The 14218-nt window shown below is 35.7% G+C and overlaps 1 protein-coding gene across 1 annotated transcript; it reads left to right on the top strand.

Moving 5' to 3' along the window:
- On the top strand, positions 5849–13891 carry LOC109848522 (ABC transporter E family member 2-like). The gene is made up of 11 exons (XM_020418059.1): positions 5849–6189; positions 7618–7703; positions 7807–7904; positions 7972–8089; positions 8173–8262; positions 9086–9390; positions 9605–9800; positions 9891–10076; positions 11293–11562; positions 12242–12487; positions 13214–13891. The coding sequence occupies exons 1-11, from the start codon at positions 6087–6089 to the stop codon at positions 13331–13333; spliced, it is 1818 nt and encodes a 605-aa protein (XP_020273648.1). The 5' UTR covers positions 5849–6086; the 3' UTR covers positions 13334–13891.

Below are 14218 nucleotides of genomic sequence, written 5' to 3'. Positions count from 1 at the left end.
CCATCTAGTTCAACATTGTAAAAATTCCTAGAGATAAAATTACCAACTATGTAGATTGATGGGTATAACTGCAAATATGATAAGTTTAGGGGTTATGTAGTCAGAAAAGGGTCTATTTACACTTTTGGCACCCTGAAAGTTTACATTTTCTTGAAATTTGATACCTTGGAGGTTTTATTTGACATTTTGATACCTAAAAACTTTATATCTTTTGACTTTGAAATTCCAAAGTTTTTTGCTTACGCTTCGATATCCCAAACTTACATATTTTTTAACTCTGATATTCCAAACTTTATATCTTTTGACTTTGAAATTTGATACGTATTTTTTGCTGACGCTTTGAAATTCCAAACTTTGATACGTATTCGTTTTTTAAAAAACCACTCACATCATCCAATAGTATGGTGACAAGTCGTCTCACATCATCTCCTTTCTTACTTTTAAGAAGTGAACCAAACACAAGAAAAAATCTATTATAGAAAATATGTTTCCTTTTATTTGATTTCCTTGTTTTTCTAGGCAACCAAACAGCCTCTTAAAAAAATGGGGGGAACTCTTGTTAAAATAAATATTCAGATTTGGAATAAACCTTGCGTTAAGATGGACCTGAAAGACATACAGGTACGAAAACCCTACCCTGATATTTTCAATAAAATCTCCTGGGTCCCTTGGATCGGATGGGTGCAATCTTGGGTAACCGGAAAGTTGGTTTCCCTAAAACGGATAATTTAGTGAAGTTGCGCGTTGAGATAACGTACGTTCTTTACGAGGCATGGTACGCACGCGTCGTGATATTATTTGGTTATTTTGAATGTTTGGTGTTGGTCGTCACCACGGGAGAGCTCACGTCGAAACAAACATGCACGTTGGATTATGATATTGGACATATTTTGGCTGTGGTCAGACACGTGGAGCGGTCAATACTTAAAAAGATCACAAAACGACAGAAGGAAAATGAGAATATTGTTAAGTGGAGCGTACACTTGCTCAATTATCAATCCCTTACATTTTATTACTATAAAAAAAATCCTTTATATTTAACCTTCAATTCCAATTCATTGTTAATTATCATATAATATCATCTTATAATTGTAACTTTTTTTTGTTATATAAGAAAGTAAAAAAAGTACTTTTTTTTTTCATGGAAGTAACTCTATTTGCTTGGCAAATTGATGCTGCTACTCTCTTGCTCATTTACACAATGGTTATGTCCTCAGCATAAAGATTAAAGAATCAACTAACATTTCTACGACAACATGAGCTCCCAAAAAAGATGAATAAAGATAATATATAATATGCTTGTTATACGACAAATACCAATTAAAAGAGCGATACCATATTAACAGAAATGTAAATTAACTCGAAAGCAAACAATTAATTAACTCTTACAATTCCCTTGCAAAAACAACCAATCTAGGGGATCTCGAAACAAAAATCGATTCAAACTATTACATTGTTCTTGCCCACTTCGCAGACTTAAAAAAAAAAAGAAGGTCGTTAGGAGCAAAAGCCTGTCTGTAATTCTAGCTTCACCGAACGTACATCTGAGAGTGAACTTCAATACAGGCAGTGAAATTTTTTTAGCATATATAAGCAAGCTTTCATTAGAAGATTTTACACTACACATTCATTTTTACTTTCTGAAATGATAGTTAAAACCTCTGTATCTTTGTGCATGATCCCAACTAAAACATATATGCATTTGAACCTTTATCATGCACCGTTCCTCTTTGGGATATGCTTCAGGTTTCCGGGGATCATAAATGGTAAAAAGGTAAAAAAAAAAGCCTTGTCAAAATGTCAAAAATTTTGACAATAGAAAAACCTCTGTACACCTGAGCAGCATCTAGTAAAATTCTATTTTTACTAATATACAATATATGATATTTCTTCTTGTTTGTACATGTAGAAAATCGGCAGAAAGAAAGAAGAAGATCGAGCTGAGCCAGCTCGGAAAAAGAACCATGCATTTTGCTATCAGGAGATTTACTCGATTGGCAAAGCTCTTGTTTGCTATTAGGAGCTTTTTTCAGTTGGCAAGTCCGTGAAAGAAATATTTTGGATGTAACACGCTGGGCGATTACTAGTTTTCTTATTTTATCGGATATTAAAATGTATAGTTGGGTATTATTTTTTGACATCGAAGATATACTTTGTGTGTTATGTGTTAATTAACTTTCTAATTTTCATGAATTGAGAAAATTGTGTTTTATTAATTATTTCTTAATGATTAGATTGGAGCGTTGTTAATTAGTTGGTATGCTTTTTGTTAGGGACATATTATACTTGGACGCCAATAATCCTTCAATCCCTGAGGAGAAAAGAAAAAAAGAAAAAGAAAAATGAACTAGTTGCTGAAAGAGAAGACAGGTATTGCTTTATTTCTTTCTTTCTTTTTCTTGAATATGATTACCTTTGCATCTAAAGCCTGAAATAGAAAAGATAAAATAATTGTAATGAGGGAACGTTTTAAGGATAATACGCAAAAAAAATAAAAATAAAAAAGGGCAATACCAAGTGCCACTTTAATCATGACATGAGGGGAAAGGTTAAAGTTTGCTTTAAGACACAGTAAATAAAATGGAAATATGAAAGAACAAATAATAGAACACTTAGGCCGTTAAAGGAAACAGTAGTGAGGTACAATAATTTCTGCATTTGGTTGCTTCTTGCTGTTATACATTTTTCTACTGATACAATTTTTCTTCTTCTTAATGGCCACTGATATGCAATTTAAAAAGAAAATAGTACTGCTTTACAATAATGATCTTGGGAATGATTGTGACCTAGTGATCGTCATTATACTCAACCACAAGATTTTTAAGCAAGGGTAGGAAAGCAAACTAGCGGACAATATATTGACTGATGAGAATTAATTACCATTTCCCAATTCCCATCACTTTGGCAACGTATATGCTAGAAAACAACTCACCTTTTCATTGACAGCTCAAAACTTCAACCTTTCAGTAAAAACATAATCTCCATTGCTAACTTTAACTCTTCCATACATACGTTGCTGGGCTAAATACCCATATTGGTATTTTAATTCAACCCCATTTGCCAATAAGGTATTTTAAATAAAAAAATTGGCGTTAAGACATTTTAATTGATTAAAATTACCAATTAGGTCTTTTTTTCTCGTTGGCCATCACTTTTCCGGCGAGAACTCGTCACGTGTGTGGCACGTGATGACTTAATCTGTATAAATACCCATATTGGTATTTTAATTCAACCCCATTTGCCAAGAAGGTATTTTAAATAAAAAATCGGCATTAAAGCATTTTAATTGATTAAAATTACCAATTAGATCTTTTTTCTCGTCGGCGACCACTTTTCCGGTGAGAACTCGTCACGTGTGTGGCATGTGATGACTTAATCTGTGTTTTAGCTGATGATGTGGCTCGGTTTGCTGATGTGGCTCGGTTTTAGCTACTGATGTGGCTTAATCACAATTTAAGTCCAAAACGAACCAACCTTAACCCTAAAAATTTCAAAACAAAGATCAAACTTCCACGCATTCACTCCAGATCTTAGATCCAACTCAATTATCTTACCTTTACCGCTAACAGAAGAAGCCAAAACTCCCGATTCTAGGAACTTCTAGAAGAAAACGCCATGTGAATTCGGAGAGAAGAAAGTGAGAAGATGAAGATCACTTCAGACTAGATTGCCGCCGGCGCGGCCATGGATCGATGCAAGAGAAAGAGGTTCTATTTATACGGTAATTTCTCCACGAATTTTTCGCTAATTTTTTTACCAATTTTAGAAATGGGGGATTTTAAAAGCATCGACTCTTATTCTTCCTGCCTGCCACTGCCACGTCAGAAAACCGGTTGAATTAAAATGCACGTGACCAGTTCTCGCCAGAAAAGTGGTCGCCGACAAGCAAAAAGACCTAATTAGTAATTTTAATCAATTAAAATATCTTAACGCCGATTTTTTATTTAAAATACCTTCTTGGCAAATTGAGTTGAATTAAAATACCAATATGGGTATTTATACAGATTAAGTCATCACGTGTCACGCACGTGACGATTTCTCACCGGAAAAATGGTTGCCGACGAGAAAAAGGACCTAGTTAGTAATTTTAATCAATTAAAATGCCTTAACGCCGATTTTTTTATTTAAAATACCTTCTTGGCAAATGAGGTTGAATTAAAATACCAATATGGGTATTTAGCCTACGTTGCTGTTAGTCCCTTAAATCTTAAAGTATTTAGAAATTAATACCTTCAATTAACACCAGATTTAAAGCTTTGGGAGACTTATTTTAAAGCGCTTAAATGATTTAGGGGACTAAGTTGCAAAATACTTAAAGATTTTGGTGGACTAATATCGAAAAACCCCAAAATCCAAATATTCACTCACCATGTCCAAAAAAAAGGGTGATTCGTCACTCACCATGTCCAAAAAAAAGGGTGATTCGGGTATTTTGGGGTTTAATGCCCCCCCCCCCCCCCCCCAAGTTTGTAGAGACAGGTTTGCGAATATGCATAGTTCAATGGGCACATATATAAAAAGTTCCTAATAATAAAATCTGATGAAATGCATCGGTGCATTTCATGTGTTTATTTTATTTAATTGTGCAGTTAGGGGCTATTTGTTTGGATTGGTTTTTTGGATCGGTAAAAGAAAGGAAAGCTGCCAAAAAACTGACATTTTGGCAGCTTTCCCCCTCCTTTCCCCTTCCAAAAACCGTAAGTGGCTGTTTGGATTGATTTTTTGGATAGGTAAAAGAGAGGAAAGCTGCCAAAAATATCAGCTTTTTCACAGCTTTCCCCCAAAATCACCTCTAGAAAAGGTGATTTTGGAGGAAAGCTGCCAAAAAGCTGACATTTTTGGCAGCTTTCCCCCCTTTTACCAATCTAAAAAATTAATCCAAACAACCCCTAACCAAACATCTTTCCCCCTCCTTTCCCCTTCCAAAAACCGTAACCAAACATCTGAATCCTAGGTGGCAAAACCTGACCACTTCTCATCAAAATAAAATGTTTTGAACTAATTTTATAGCAATTGTCAGGCTTCCGCGCTTCAATGCATTTTAGGGGCTGTTTGGTTGTTGTTGGTAAAGTTGTGTATTGATGACACAACTTGGAAAGTTGTTGTCCATCTCATCAATTTTACTTTTATATTTTTATTTGTTTGTTTTTAATTCCATTGGAATCATAAATTGATTGTTTGGTTTGTAAATGTAACTTTAATTGTTTGTTTGGAAAGTGTAAAACGTGGTCCCTATTCAAATGATCATATTGGTTGGAATTATTTTTTATTATTTTTTCCTGACTTTAATGTCAGCTTTCTCCTAAAATCATGTCTTTTTTTTTTGAAATCACTTTACAAGCCACATCAGCATATGAAATTACTTTACACCATTTTCACAACTACAAACAAACAATTAAAAGTGATGAAAGCTGACATTGGGACCCACTTTTTTACACTTTCCATCCTTTTACATGGTAAAAACATTAATGGGCTGTTTGGATGGCTGAAAACTCCCGTTTTGACCTCGGGAAGGAGCCAGAAAGCTGCCATTTTGGCAGCTTTCTGGCCGCTTCCCAAGGCCAAAACGGCCAAACAAACAGCCCCTAAGGGGCTGTTTGGATAGATTTTTTTAGTTGGTAAAAGAGGAGAAAGCTGTCAAAAATGTCAGCTTTTTTACAGCTTTCCCCTAAAATCACCTTTTGAAGGGATGATTTTGGGGGAAAGCTGCCAAAAAGCTAAAATCACCTTTTTAAGGGGTGATTTTGGGGGAAAGCTGCCAAAAAACTGACATTTTTGGCAGCTTTCCCCACTTTTACCATCCAAAAAAAAGGAACCAAACAGCCCCTAAACCAAACAGCCCCTTACGCGGGCGGGCTTGGGTCGGGGAACGCAACCGACAGAGAGAGTTGCAAGTTGCCGGTTACGCGCCGAGAGCACGCTTCTTTGTTAAGAAACCTCGTCTCTTATTTTTTTCTAGGGTTTCCTTTCCTTTTTCCAGCGAGAGGCCATTCCCCAAATTCCCCTCTTCCCCTCGATTCAAGCACCGGTCTCCTCCGCTTTCAATCGTACCTAGGGTTTTATCTCGTCGTTTTTAGGGTGGAGAGATGGCAGATCGATTGACTAGAATCGCGATCGTGAGCTCGGATCGATGCAAGCCTAAAAAGTGTCGCCAGGAGTGCAAGAAGAGCTGTCCCGTTGTGAAAACAGGTGAATCATCGGTTTATCCTGTTATAATTTTTTTTTTCTTTTTTTTTGCAAGGATTGATTGTTATCAAGATCTAAATTTTAGTTAATTTTATGCTTTTTGTTTACAATACGGTCATTTGATCTTGTATTTTCTTGATTTTTTGAATATTGGGCAAATTTCATAAACCTGCCCCCTAAACTTTGGGGAGTCCCACAAAAAAGCACATGAACTCTTGAAAAAAGTTTACCTGAAGGTCCTGAAATTTGGGGGCAAACTCCGATTTAGGGTTTGTCAATAGAGAGGATAGAGGGAAATATTAGGGGGTGTTTTTTTATGGGTTTTAGTAGGGGTTATTTAAAAAAAAAGGGTATTTCAGTTTGTGGAACTCCCCAAATTTTAGGCAGGTTTCTCCAATTTTCGTTATTATTATTATTATTATTATTATTTTGGAACTTACCCTTTATGCGCAAATGCTGTTTCATCAACATAATGACAGTATAGGTTACTATAGGCTCTTTTTTTTTTAAACTAAATATCTGTGAGGGGGTATTGTTTCAAAGTTTCTTCATGGTTTAGCGTGGTCTGGAGCGGACATGGATCCTAATATACCAGTAGCCATGTTCAAAATTTGAGAGATTATCTCCTTCTGGATAAATCTTTCCAAGTCTAGTTTATGTAGATTACCATGTCACAGTCAAGCAAAGTAGAGTCAATAGCGTTTATTCTTCAGGGTTATTTGGATATATTCACTTTCTCCAAGCGAAACGCAAAACTCCACATTGAAGTGAGATGATGAAAAATCTTGACAGAAGAATCCAGTTTGATGAACTGTCATTAGTTATTTGTACGTGGATACTGGATAGGTTAGTAGTTGGTCACGTTGTTTATCATCACAATTATATTGCATTTGAATTTAAGTCACGCTAATCTACAACATGATTATACTATCGCTAGTTTTGCTGAGCTGTTATCAGCAGATAGTGAGTTGTATAAAAGTAGTAGTGTCTTTGCTCAGTGCTCAGTGCTCGATAGTAAAGGCTTCCTAAGAGTTTAAAGTTCTTTCACTTGTTTCATTTGCAGTGAAAGTCTGAATTTTTTAACTTATTGCATTCAATTTCTTTATGATACTACTAAGAACGTGGGCAAATGTCCTAGTGTTGAATTGAAATCTTGTAATAGCTTAGCGTTGCGTAGGAATATGCCAGATCTGGTTTTCGTGGAATGGATGCTTTTTTTTTGTCTTGTTTAGACGAGCACTTATTTCTGCACATCCTAAAAGGATTTGCATCTTGTGTATTGGGCATTTTTGGTAATTTTCGGTGTTCGTTTATTTTCATCCATAAATGTGCGACCCTGCTCCTGTTTACATGTCAAGTAAGAACTAAGTCCTACTGTATGTTAACTATTATTTAAGATTTTACATTGCATATCAATACTTTATTTTGCAGGTAGGCTTTGTATAGAAGTAACTCCTGCTTCAAGGATCGCCTTCATTTCTGAGGAGCTATGTATTGGATGCGGTATTTGTGTCAAGGTCTGATTGTCGAAGATGTTTGCTTTTCTTGAGTTTCGTGGTATTCTTGGTAGGATATATTTGATGACCTTTAAACTTAAACTGTGTTGAAATGTTAATGCAGAAATGCCCATTTGAGGCCATTCAAATTATTAATCTACCCAAAGACTTGGATAAAGATACAACTCATCGTTATGGTCCTAACACCTTCAAGTTGCACAGGCAAGCAGAATGTTCTATCTCTTAAGCATGGTTCATGACTGCCTTTTCCTAATATATCTCCTTACAGGTTACCTGTCCCAAGGCCTGGGCAAGTTCTTGGGTTGGTGGGAACAAATGGTATTGGGAAGTCGACTGCTCTTAAAGTGTTGGGTGGGAAGTTGAAACCCAACTTGGGCCGATTCAATGTAATTTATCACATAAGACATTTTTTGGGTGTAATGGTGCTGACTGCGTATATTGCTGACTTCATTACCTTTATCTTTTGCAGAATCCACCGGACTGGCAGGAAATTCTGGCGTACTTCAGAGGATCTGAGCTTCAAAACTATTTCACTCGTTTATTGGAGGATGAACTTAAGGTTAAAATCCTTAATTTTATCATTATGTTACATAGCGCTTTATGTAATTTAGTACTTTGTCATAGATAAGTTGATTGCTTTGAGAGCCTGATAGCTGTTTTGTATGTGCTACTAGGATATTTTGAAAACGACATGCAGTAAGTTAACCTAAATTAAGTTTTCTAAAAAAGTTGTGTTGTTCATGAACTGGCTAGGGATCCACATTAATATGGTTTTGGAAAATTAAGATATTTCAGTTAAGATTAAAAGACAAATCAATGGAAGCAAATAAGCAAACCACAAACACAAAAGCTTTTTACGTGGTTCGGCCCTTGTGTACATCCACACCTTTATCTCACCCCCTGAGATGTTCCATTATCTAGAAAAGTATCTGAATCCCCCAAGTTCACCTGCCCAAAATAGCCTATTACGTCTGATCCCTTCCAGATCTCAACAGGCAAATGTCAATACAACTTCTAGATAATCTCACCACTCAATCTACCCTGAAGACTGAGATTCCAGTCAGATCCAAACAACTTGATCAAAGATTTATAAAAAGCATAACCAGACACATAGAAAGTAATATTCAAAGTTTTGAGATATATAAAGCAAAAAACAAAACTCGATCTACCATCTAGACTGAGATTCCAGTTGGATGAAAACACAGTCAAATGCTTTAAGATTCCAAGTGTTGTTGTTTTAACCTTTTACAATTTCAATCCTAAAGAACATTTTACTGAATTGTTGTGATATTAAAATTTCTCTGGGTTTTCTTTTTCGTTCTTGATATTGTTTCTTCTACCTTATTGTGCTAAAGAGGATATGTTGATTTGGCAACTCATAGGCTATTATCAAGCCGCAGTATGTTGATCACATCCCCAAAGCTGTGCAAGGGAACGTTGGACAGGTGCTTGATCAAAAAGATGAGAGAGATAAGAAGGCTGAACTCTGTGTCGACCTTGAGTTGAATCAGGTTATTGATAGGAATGTTGGAGATTTGTCAGGCGGAGAATTGCAAAGATTTGCCATTGCTGTGGTTGCAGTACAGAACGCGGAGATTTATATGTTTGACGAGCCATCCAGTTACCTTGATGTGAAGCAGAGGCTTAAAGCTGCACAAGTCATTCGGTCCTTGCTAAGATCCAACAGGTTCTAGTTGATCTTTTGCTGGAAATTATGTCCTTTTTTCCTCAAATTTTTTCTTTTTTATTTGGGAAAATTTCCATTTTTTCTATATCTGCAGTTTTTTGATCAGCTGGTCCTATTGGATTCTTTGCTGAAGAATATGTCATTCTCTTCTTTTTGTTAGTAAAACTGAAATTAGTGACTTGTTTTTTATCTTTCCCCCCCTTTCACTTTGCAGTTATGTGATTGTTGTGGAGCATGATCTTAGCGTCCTTGATTATTTATCAGATTATATCTGTTGCCTGTATGGGAAACCGGGAGCGTATGGAGTTGTTACTTTACCTTTTTCAGTTAGAGAAGGAATTAACATTTTCTTGGCTGGTCGCGTGCCTACGGAGAATCTAAGATTCCGAGACGTGGCACTTACATTTAAGGTAACATTCGATCAGTGATCAACAAAGATATGCTTAAAAGTTTTGTTGTATGCGTCGAATCTTATTGGTTCTCTTATCGCTTTTTAACAGGTTGGTGAGACTCCTCAGGAAAGCGCTGAGGAGGTTGAGTCATATCAGCGATATAAATACCCTACTATGAGTAAAACCCTGGGTAATTTCAAGCTATCTGTCATTGAGGGGGAATTCACTGACTCTCAGATTATAGTGATGCTGGGGGAGAATGGAACGGGGAAAACAACATTTATTCGCCTGCTGGTACGCTAGTTCACCCCTATATTAAGTCATATAACATATTGTAAACATGGTATGCTTCTGACAGGGACATGAGTCATCAGACATGGGTAATTCTAAAATAGCAGGAAAACATTGTAGTAATTTCATATAAGTTTTATTCTTTTAATTTTTGTAGATTTAACTTAGTATAAATATGAAATGTGTTTCTTTTCATCTATGAAAATCCCTATAGTAAAAGATCTATAGAACAGTTAGATTTGTCGACAGAGTCATAGTAACTCCTTATCTGATTCATATTTTTGAGGTAAACAATAGGTTGCACTTCAATAAGTTTTGAGCACATGGACATGTTGTATCTGCCCATGTTACCTTCTTTTGGTTGGGGAAGGGGTCATGTATGTCATAGTTTAACCTCTCTAATCTTCAACACATTCATCTTCCTTTTTGTCTGAATTGAATTTTGATTGGTTGTTGGAGCGGGAGATGTTATCACCTTCAACTATGTCTCATATGACTCGGGTCCCATGTGTCACATTCCTCTGGATCACGAGTGTCAAGTAAACTATGTTGCACAGGTACTTCTATTTGGAGACATACCCGTGTCATTCCCGTACCAAACACCTTCCGTACCAAACATCAAATTTCAGTGGACACTTCTTGAATATTTGCATACACATTCAAAAGCGTACCTGTGTAGTACCCATGTCGTTCACATACCAACCACTTTTCATATACTTCTTGCACGTATATCCCACATTTCACATGTAATTCTTGAAACTTGATGGACACAAGTTAGGTTCGTTTCAGCCTGTTCCCAGTTCAAATCTTTGATTGTAAAGGGGTCTTTTGGATATCAAGTTAGAAAATGAGCAATTTTCTAATTTGTAGATCTATGTTATAAAAGAAACATATAAATATTATAGAAATCTTATTTCGTAGCAGGTGAAATGAAAAAATGATATTGATATAATGCAAATTATTATTATATCCATGTATGTGTAGCCACCGTACCCTACTTTTTACAAATTTTCCTTGTCCCATACCCACATCTGTACCCATACCTGTACCCAAATCCGTGTAACCTAACTAGGGAACCATGTTTATTTAGACATGTAGCTTCTTTCTGCATTTTATCTGCTCTTTTACTTTTCAAAGTTCCTTACACTTTTATAATACATTTAAGCTAAATTATCTCGTACTCCATGGGCTTATCTTCTGTATAATTTTATGACTGCAGGCTGGACTACTGAAGCCTGATATGATCGAAGGCACTGATGTTGAGATACCCGAGTTCAATGTTTCCTATAAGCCTCAGAAGATCAGTCCTAAATTTCAATCTACTGTGAGACATTTGCTGCATCAAAAAATTAGGGATTCATATATGCATCCTCAGTTTGTATCCGATGTTATGAAGCCTTTGCAAATTGAGCAACTAATGGACCAAGAGGTTGTAAATCTTTCTGGTGGAGAGCTGCAGAGAGTAGCTTTGTGTCTGTGTCTAGGAAAGGTATGATTTTGTCAATGCCTCATTTATGACATATCTTATTTTTCTTTCTCTTGCATCTTCTTAACTTTTAGAAAATACCCATACCCATGCCATGGGGATGGGTATTTTTCCTCATTTATGACATTTCTTATTTTTCTTTCTCTTGCATCTTCTTAACTTTTAGCAGTGTTTTTGCCTGCTATATGCTGAATAAACAGACCTCTAGCCTCTTCATTCATTTTGATTTTTTTCTTATCTAAGAGGATATTGTAATTTTTTTTGGACTTTGTCGTAACTGCTGCCGATAATAATATTTAGTTTAGGACATATATTATGGAGCTCAGAATTACGACCTTGACCATAATAAGTTCCCACAGGAAGCATGTCTAGGACCATTCATAAATTCTAGCAGTAAACTCATACAATAAAAATATTAGAGGATTACTCAAATATGAGTCAAGATTAAGATATGGTGTTTTATGTGATAAAAAAGGCATGGTGTTTTATTGGCTTTTCTTCCTCTCTATAGTGCCCCAAATGCTTAGTGTTTTTCAAATTAGTGTTTGGCTTTCAAGCTGTCTTTCTTGGAAGTGTTCAGATTTTTCTTGTATTGATGTTTTGGTTGCCAGATGGACTTTGCTTAGCTTCTGATTTATCTGAGTTTATTACTGCTTTTTAACTTTTGGAATTATAAACGCAGCCTGCAGATATCTATCTTATAGACGAACCTAGTGCTTACCTAGACTCAGAGCAACGTATTGTTGCTTCAAAAGTCATAAAAAGATTTATCCTTCATGCAAAGAAAACCGCTTTTATTGTTGAGCATGACTTCATTATGGCGACATATCTAGCTGACAAAGTTGTTGTGTACGAGGGGAAACCATCTATTGATTGTACAGCAAATTCTCCTCAGTCATTGGTATCTGGGATGAACCTCTTCTTATCTGTAAGTACAGATTTTGATTTTGCTCGTCTGTCTGTTGATCTGATATTATAACTGTATAATTTTTTCTGGCTTTTTTTTGCTATATTAACTATTTTCCTTTGTTCATGAAAGAGCCTATGGTATGTCCTTACTCTCTCTGGAAGCTATTGAGTTTTGAAATTTGGTCTCAAGGAATTTGAGGTTAAGATAGTAAATGCCACGGTCAAAGGAGAAATTTGCACATTTATTTTGATTATTCAAAAAACATTTGGAATTTTAAGTTCTCTCTCTTTTAAATGTTATGTTCTTGTCTAAAAACATCATTATTTTAAATTTTTCCCAAAAACCTAAGGGGCTGGTTTATCTTCATGTCCAGATTTGCCATTAGCTTCCATTGTATGTTTCATCAGTCATTATTCTGATTGTACGGTGTATTGTCTAATAATAGATTCTATGTAGAGAGGAGGGAATAATTCCCTCTCTGAAATTGTCCTCTTCAACACCGTTATCTTTGAACAAGCCCACTAAAAGAAGCATTTTTATACTCTTATGTATAAAGATTATATTACGTCTTTGAATCTGTTGGCATGCTAACCGTTTAATGCATGTTGGCTTCTGCTTTTGACTTGTATTTATCTATAATTTCTATCCATTTATTCCCACAAAAAACATACTGCTTCCAATGTTCACCTCTCTACTAATCCTAGATCCTAACGTTATTTTTTTGGTGTTCGTTTTTGTATTCAGCATCTTGACATTACTTTTAGACGAGACCCAACAAATTACAGGCCTCGTATAAACAAGCTGGATTCAACCAAAGACAGGGAACAGAAATCTGCAGGATCTTATTACTACCTTGATGATTGATGCGGTGCCTACAATACTTGGCTCTCAAAGAGATTTCACAAGCAGGATTTGCTTGTATCCCTTGATCGGGGCTATCGTGGTTTTTGAACTACAATGTTATTGCAATTTTGATTGCCCTCCTGATTTCACGCTGAAACTTGAGAGGTTCTACCGTTAGTTGCCAAATTTGAAGCAGAAGGCTATTCCTTATCCGTTGTTGAGGGGAGTAAAAGGTTGTTACACAGCTACTAGCACGAGCATACACGTATTTGTGTGCACAGCTGCATACTTGAACTCATCTTTTTTAACCTTTTCACTCGCTGAGAATTGCCTGTTGGTTTAGTGGTCAACCTGCAGAATGGTTCATCCTTTATAAGGATTTTCGATGAAGGAGCTTCTTCTTTTATGGCATTTGTATATATTTTTTTTCTTTGATAGAAATGATAAATTTTGTAATTATTAACTTGCTGCTTTTTTTTTCATTCTCTCTTCTTGCGTTCCCTTACCGCGCTCTATTTACATTCTTGTGAGAGTTGCTACCTTACCTCATGAGTCCAGATTGTCTTTTTGACTGTGTAACTATGGTTCTATTGTCCTGTTTTCCTTCATCTTTGATGTCGAAAAATATGGTTGATTCTTTTGTCTATCTTCATATCTCAGGATGATTCTGTAAGAATATTTGACTGAGAATTTCCTCGAGAGCTTAAGATAAATAGATTGAACTAAGAACAAATTTTGGAAATTTCTATTTTATTTAAACGGTAATAAATTGGAAAATGTTTGTAGGTTTACAAAACCTTGTTGATGGACAAAGGAATATTAGGAAATTTTTTGGAAAACTGTCTTAAATTATAAATTTACTAATTAGATTAGAGTGATGCGGATAAAGAAGTAGCTTCAAAGGCT

This window comes from Asparagus officinalis, chromosome 1, assembly GCF_001876935.1.
Source record: "Asparagus officinalis chromosome 1, Aspof.V1, whole genome shotgun sequence".
NCBI classification, from domain to species: domain Eukaryota; kingdom Viridiplantae; phylum Streptophyta; class Magnoliopsida; order Asparagales; family Asparagaceae; genus Asparagus; species Asparagus officinalis.
Note: the sequence above shows the minus strand (reverse complement) of the source record. Positions and strands in the feature narration are given on the sequence as shown.

Bases quoted from the DNA above. Each gene is read 5' to 3' on its own strand.
- LOC109848522 (XM_020418059.1), top strand. From the start codon at position 6,087: ATGGCAGATCGATTGACTAGAATCGCGATCGTGAGCTCGGATCGATGC. The intron at 7,905-7,971 runs GCAAGCAGAATG...ATCTCCTTACAG, and splicing joins AACACCTTCAAGTTGCACAG to GTTACCTGTCCCAAGGCCTG. The intron at 10,077-11,292 runs GTACGCTAGTTC...TTATGACTGCAG, and splicing joins CAACATTTATTCGCCTGCTG to GCTGGACTACTGAAGCCTGA.